General features: G+C 62.9%; 2 protein-coding genes across 2 annotated transcripts in view; both read right to left on the bottom strand.

Annotated features, from left to right (window-relative positions):
- Window positions 1-2,839, bottom strand: part of IHH (indian hedgehog) — a 16,596-nt gene extending 13,757 nt beyond the window's left edge. Inside the window, exon 1 of the mRNA XM_019470907.1 lies at window positions 2,795-2,839. Within this exon, the coding sequence (XP_019326452.1) occupies window positions 2,795-2,839 (45 nt within the window). The remainder of the gene's footprint in view (window positions 1-2,794) is intronic.
- Window positions 2,840-3,081: 242 nt separating this feature from the next.
- The window catches only part of NHEJ1 (non-homologous end joining factor 1), a 47,330-nt gene continuing 44,411 nt past the window's right edge, over window positions 3,082-6,000 (bottom strand). Inside the window, exons 6-8 of the mRNA XM_019470906.1 lie at window positions 3,810-3,927; window positions 3,458-3,561; window positions 3,082-3,162 (exon numbers count right to left, since the gene is read on the bottom strand). Of these exons, the coding sequence (XP_019326451.1) occupies window positions 3,082-3,162; window positions 3,458-3,561; window positions 3,810-3,927 (303 nt within the window). The remainder of the gene's footprint in view (window positions 3,163-3,457; window positions 3,562-3,809; window positions 3,928-6,000) is intronic.

The following is a 6,000-nucleotide window of genomic DNA, read 5'->3' as shown; positions in this document are numbered from 1 at the left end:
GGGGAGGGGGGAGAGATGCCGCGCCCGTCCCTGTATCACACAGCATCTCCCACAGCGCTCAGCCGCTCTCAGGCACTCCCGGGACGCCTGGCCACCACGCACTGCTTCTGCCTGCGTCCCGACCGTGCCCAAGTCCCTCCTTCCTCTGCACCTCGGCTTTCCCCCCCAACACATCCCCCTATCCCTGCCCCGAGCGGGAGGGCAGCATCCCGCAGACACCTCGGGGGGGCTCCCAAGGCTGCCCGGGGGAGGGGGCACGGGGCTGGCGCAAGGCCCCGCAGGACTGCCCGGAGCCGGGCACCGCGCCGGGCTAGCGGGCGAGCGGGCGGCGGAGCCGGGCGATGCAGTCTAGGTGGTGCTATTTCTCTATTTTTGCACTGGAGGGGTTTGGGATTTTCCTCTCCCTATTCGCTGCCTTGGTCGTCTTCTTCTCCTCTCTCTCTCTTTTTTTTTCTTTTCCTTTTCTAAAAATACTTGACAGCGATTGAAAGGTCCCTTTAATCGAGGCCACAGAGCCCTTATTAAGGGCACGGGTCGGGGTGCTGGGCCGTGCCCGGCATAACGGCTTCATTAAACCCTGCGAAAACTAATATTTATGGAATCAAATTTATGGAGGCCGAGGCCGAACTTGTGGCCTTTAATGTGTGTCGGGAGCTCAAATCCAGCCGGCTCCAGGGAGGAGGGGGTGGGGACAGGGAAGGAGACCCCAGCGGGACAGGATGGGACAATGAGTGGTGACACCCCCTGGAGCCGGCAGCAACCTGGGCCAGGGAGGCACCGGTGGCCCCATGCTGGAGTCTTGGGGGCTGGGGTCCCTGAGGTGGCCTGGGGGGCATCGGCAGAGCTCTTTTTCCCACTGATATCTTCACTTTCCTGCTTTTATCTACCCCCCCGTCCATGCTTCTGCAGCCCCACCTTCCCTTGCCTTGGGAGCAGGGTGAGTGGAGCAGGATCTGTCCGTACAGCAGGTCTTTACCCCTAGCCCATGTCTGCCAGGATGCTCGTCCTTCCCTTGGACACAGAGCCACAGGGCTCCTCGGGGGGACTTACTCTGCAGCAGGACAGGGCTCTTGAGCAATGCCCCTGCAGCATCCCTGGGACTGGCTTCCCTGAGTTGAGCACCCCAGGGAGAAGCAGAGACGCAGCCTGGGTGCAGCTGGCAGCCGGGATGACCTGGGGATGCAGGTGCTGGTTTGCACCACCCGCTCCCCTAGAGAACCCACCAGACACTGGCACAGCGGGATGGGAATGTGCCCAGCCCCATGTGATGTCCCCTCAGCCCCAAAGGGGACCGACAAGCCAAATGCCCTCGCTGGGGTGATAAACCCTCCTCCTGCACGTCCCGGCTTGCACAGGGGAGCAGCATGAACCCCAGACCCAGCAGGGAGCTGGGGGACCTGGCTTGGAACAGAGCAGATCCCAGGCCTGGAGATGAAGCCCACATGGGTGGAGCAGAGGTTGCACCAGGGGACAACCTGGTGACAGAAGACACATGAAACATAAAGCTGCTAAACTGCTGCCCTGCTCCTACCCAGCCGGTAGCAGGAGCCTCCCTGGGGGCAAGTGCCCGGCAGGCAGACCCAAAGCTGCCAGGGTAAGAAGCTGGCAGATGGGGGAAGGCAGGATACGTAGCTACGGCTGTCGGCACAAGCTCCTCATCCCATGGCTTTCCCTTCTCACCACCCACCCTGCCCCGCACGCTGCTCCCTTGGAGAGGAAATATAAAAAGCAACCGGCTGCTCTCACGCTGGGACTGGCCGGCCATGGCCCAGCAAAGGCCCTTTCATTCCCCTTCCACAGACACAGGGGCTGCTCCGGATGTTTTTGTTTCCCCCTTTGCTGCCTGGGAGAGCAGGCAGTGTGACTGCGGCCAGCCCAGCCCCGGGGAGCAGGGCAGCTGGGGGCACGGGTCCCTGCCCCAGGAGAGCAGCACCACAGGCTGCAGCCTGCCTGCAGCAGTGCTGCCTGGCTCTCTGCCTGCTATTTTAGGACCCGGCTTGGGCACAGGAGTGGGGTCTCAGCCCCAAAGGAAGCATGTAAAGACAAGGGTTGGGAGAGGAGAGCAGGGATTAAAGGATGGATGGATGGATGGACAGACGGGTAGGGTGTGGAGGGGCAGAGACTACCTCTGCCCAGGGGATACCTATGTCCTGCCACAGGACTACCTATGTCCAGGGAGCATCTGTAACCTGCTCCAGGGTTGCTCCCAGGCAACCTGCTCAGTGGCTTGGTTGTCCCCTGCGCCTTGGAGGCCAGAGGATGGATTAACCCCATGTCACCTGCCCACTAACCCTGGGGGAGCTGCCTGCATATGGAGGGTGGCCCTCGGCACAGCCAGGCTGCCTTTGCCAACCCGCTGCTACAATGGCTCCTCCTGGCTCCAGGCACCACCACATGGTGTGTCCCTGGCATGGGACAAGGAGAATGTGGGCTCCAGGCCCTCCAGCACCTTGTGCCCTCAGGATCTGGGGGTCCCCTCATGCACACCCCACCCCACATGCTGCTGCTCAGGGTGAGGCACAGCACTGGCTGGGAGCTGCCGTCCTGCCCCACAGCAATGATCTACTGTCACCTCCTCACTGTCCAGAGCCACTGCAAGACCCTAGGGCAGCGGGACTGGCCTGAGGGGGACCCAGCAGCACTGGGGGCTGCACCCCTGCCTGGACACGGCAGGCCCAGGGGGGACAGAGCAGGAGGAGAGGGATCTCACCCAGACACAGCCCTTTATTGCAAACCCACATGAGAGCAGCCAAACCCCACAGCCCTGCTGGAGTCCCTGCTGCCCCACACCCACCTGGCAGCATCCCTCCCACTCCCCCCGGTCCAGTGCCGGCTCCATCATGGGGCAGCCTGGGCAAGCTCCACACCAGGGAAGAGGCAGAAAAGAAGTTCCTGAGACAGTGTTGAAGAGAGGAGATGCCCCGTCACCCTGGCTGGAGACACCTTGGGAGGGGACCATGCCCCAGGCCAGGGTCTGCCGGGAGATGCAGGCAAGGAGGTGGAGGATGCACGGGTGCTCTGCACTGCCTCTCTCGGATGCTGGGGGGAGCAGAGGCCCTCATGGTGGGTGGCAGCAACCTTTCAGCTGAAAAGCCCCTTCGCCTTCTTCGGTTTGGCCTTGGCTGCAGGCAGCCGGGGCTTCTGAGCTGGGGAAGAGGATGGCTGGAATCAAAGCGGAGGCAGCGTCAGTCCTCCCCGGGGGGTTCACGCAGGATGGGTGCGTGTGTGCAAGCGGTGACACCCCCCCACCCCCGTGGTTGTGTGCAAACCACACACACGTGTGCAATGGACCTACATGATACCCAGCCAGGATGCATGGGGTAGGATGGGCTAGGAACTGAGCTGAGACCCCCAGCCCATCCCGGAGCGGTACAGGGTTGGGATGCGAGGAGGGAAGGGAGGTGCAGGCCCCATCCTGCCACTGGTACAGAGAAGCTGTTTCTAAAGCTGCGCTCACCATGGTTCCCTCGCTGGAAGATGCTGTTTCATCCTCCTGGGATGGAGGCAGCGGATGGGGGTGCCCTGCAGTTTCTGCAGCGGGCGCTGGGCCCTCGGAGTCCTCTGGTACCGGCAGAAAGAGATGCAATTTGGGATTGAGATGAGGGAGCGCAGGGCATTGCCCAAACCCACACTAGGAATGGCACCTGGGTGGGGGAGCTCAGCCCATGGGGGGAAAGCAAAAGGGGAGACTGTTGCATGGGGTGAGCTGCACCCAGGGCCCCACTCCCCTTCCTCTGAGATGGGGGCTCAGCTGTGGGGAGGCTGGGTGCTTCAGCCTCTCCCCATCCCACGGCCACGGAGCTCCTCACCTGAGTGCTGCCGTTTCCGAGCCTGCTTAGCCTCCTGCTGCGTCACCGCCGCGTAGAGCTGCCGCAGAGCGGAGGCGAACGCCTGCCCCTCTCCCGCACTGCAGATCTGGGGCAGGCTCTGTGGGAGAGAGCAGAGGCACTGTCACCCTGCCAGGAAATCACCTGCCAGGAGCCGGTTCCTGCCAGGACACCCTGCCACGGTGCTGCAGTGGGGCAGAGAAGGGGCTGTGCATCCGTCTGCCCATCGGCCTCCATCTGCTTCACCCCAGGGACTGCGTCATGGCTTGCAGGGCCAGCCAGCTCTGGCACTGGGCAGGACGTGGCTGCTCCCCAGCCGTGCACACACACACACACGCATGTGCACACACCCGCACACCTGCTGCGGCCATTGGGCTGCCTTCCCATTCAGAGGCAGACTGTGGGAGGCTTGCAAGTCATTCATGAAACGGTGGAGATAAGATCGCACAGGGAGGGAAGGGCTGCGACTTCCCCAGCGGGAGCACCGCAGGGGCCGTGGCTGGCCGATGAGGGCAGCGAGCCTTGCACAGGGGCAGGACCTTGGCACGAGGTGGGGACAGGGAACCTCTGCCTGCCACGGCTGCCTCCAGCGATGTCTATGCAGGCAGCACAAGCTATCCCCGGTGGCCCCATGGCAAGTGAGGGCGATGCGGTGGTGAGACGAGGGATGCCCGTTTGCTGCCAGGCTGCCAGAGGAGCTCCTGGCTCCCTGGACACATTTTTGTCTCCATCCAGGCTTGATTCAAGGCAGCCCCCCCTCTTCCTGCCCGAAACCCCTGCCAGGGCTGCGGGATGCCACCCTCACCCTCTGGGCCATGCCAACGTGCATGGGGGACCTTGGCTCTCATGACAGGGAGGCTGGCAGGCTGGGCAAGCGCCATGCTCCACTGGGAACCTAACAGAGCACACGGCCAGAAAACAAACACACGCAGGGATGGGGAAATGCGTGTGTGCCCTAGAGAGGGCAGCTGTGTGGGGGTGCATGGGGCGCGGTATGGGTGCGTGTGTGCAGGTGACTGTGAGTATGCGTGTGTGCATGGGGGGCTGTGTGCACAGCCATGTGTAGATGAGCATGGCTCTGGGTGCGTGTGTGGCTGGTTGTGTGTCAGTGTATGTGTGTGTGTGTGTATGTCAAAGGTCTGCGCACTAATCTCTGCTCCGCTCCACACTGAGGCAGCAGGAGAACAAAGTGTAACAGATAAGGCCAGATCCTCTCTGGACCAGGGGAGCGGGGAGGGCATGGGGACGCTCAGACCCACTCAAGGCCAGAGTCCAAAGCCTGGCCCTGGCTTCCCAGTGGCAGAAAGGGCAGGCTTGAGCCCCCCTCGCTGCTCCGTGCCGGACGGGGATGGAGGGCAGGGCTGATGCCAGGATGGGTTGGCTGGTGCCCAGAAAGGCGCCTTCCCCACAGGTCTCATCCCTCCTGCTGGAGCTGTGGGCATGAAAGGCCCCTTAGCCGTAGGACACGCATGCCACCGGGGTCTGCTTTTTTGCCAGCTTCTGTGCAGGAGCTCCTGTGTCCCTGCCCACTGCCACAGGAGGGAGCGATGCTCTGGTCCCAGCGCCCTGCCAGCATCCCCGGGATTGCTTGCCACTGGGCAAACACACCTCCCAATGTCTCCTTGCCCGGCCTCTGAGCCCTGAGCTATGCTGGCCCATCACAAGGTCCCAGGGAGGAGGAGGGATGCTGAGCACCTCAGATACCCTGCGGATGCTCTTGCCCTGGATGTTTCAGCCCCACGGGGCCAGGGTTGCACCCAAGGTTGCAAAAGCAGCGTCCGAGGCCAGGAAGGCAATTGCACTTCAAAGGCAGGAGAGGGGCTGGCAACGGGTGGCCGACACAGCCCAGATCAAAGGCACAAGCTGGAGTCATAATTCAGAGAAAAGCAAACAGCAGCTCCCAGGAAAGCCGGGAACAGTGGTGGAGTGAGCAAAGTGTACTAGATAGCACTGTGCGGGTCAATGCCCCGGGAGGGCAGGAGAGTCCCCTGCAGAGCCACCCGGCCCTGGGTGCCACTACCCTGCTGCCTACCCCCTCTACCCACTACCGAGGGGTCCCCAGGGAGCGCCAAGGCAGTGGGGCACGCTGTGCACCCAGGAGTAGGGTGCTGCCCACCCCCCTCGGCTCCAACCCAGCTGGGACGCGGGCTGTGGCGCAAGATGGCACCTGGGA

This window comes from Aptenodytes forsteri, unplaced genomic scaffold (assembly GCF_000699145.1).
Source record: "Aptenodytes forsteri isolate BGI_AS27 unplaced genomic scaffold, ASM69914v1 Scaffold255, whole genome shotgun sequence".
Taxonomy (NCBI): domain Eukaryota; kingdom Metazoa; phylum Chordata; class Aves; order Sphenisciformes; family Spheniscidae; genus Aptenodytes; species Aptenodytes forsteri.
Note: the sequence above shows the minus strand (reverse complement) of the source record. Positions and strands in the feature narration are given on the sequence as shown.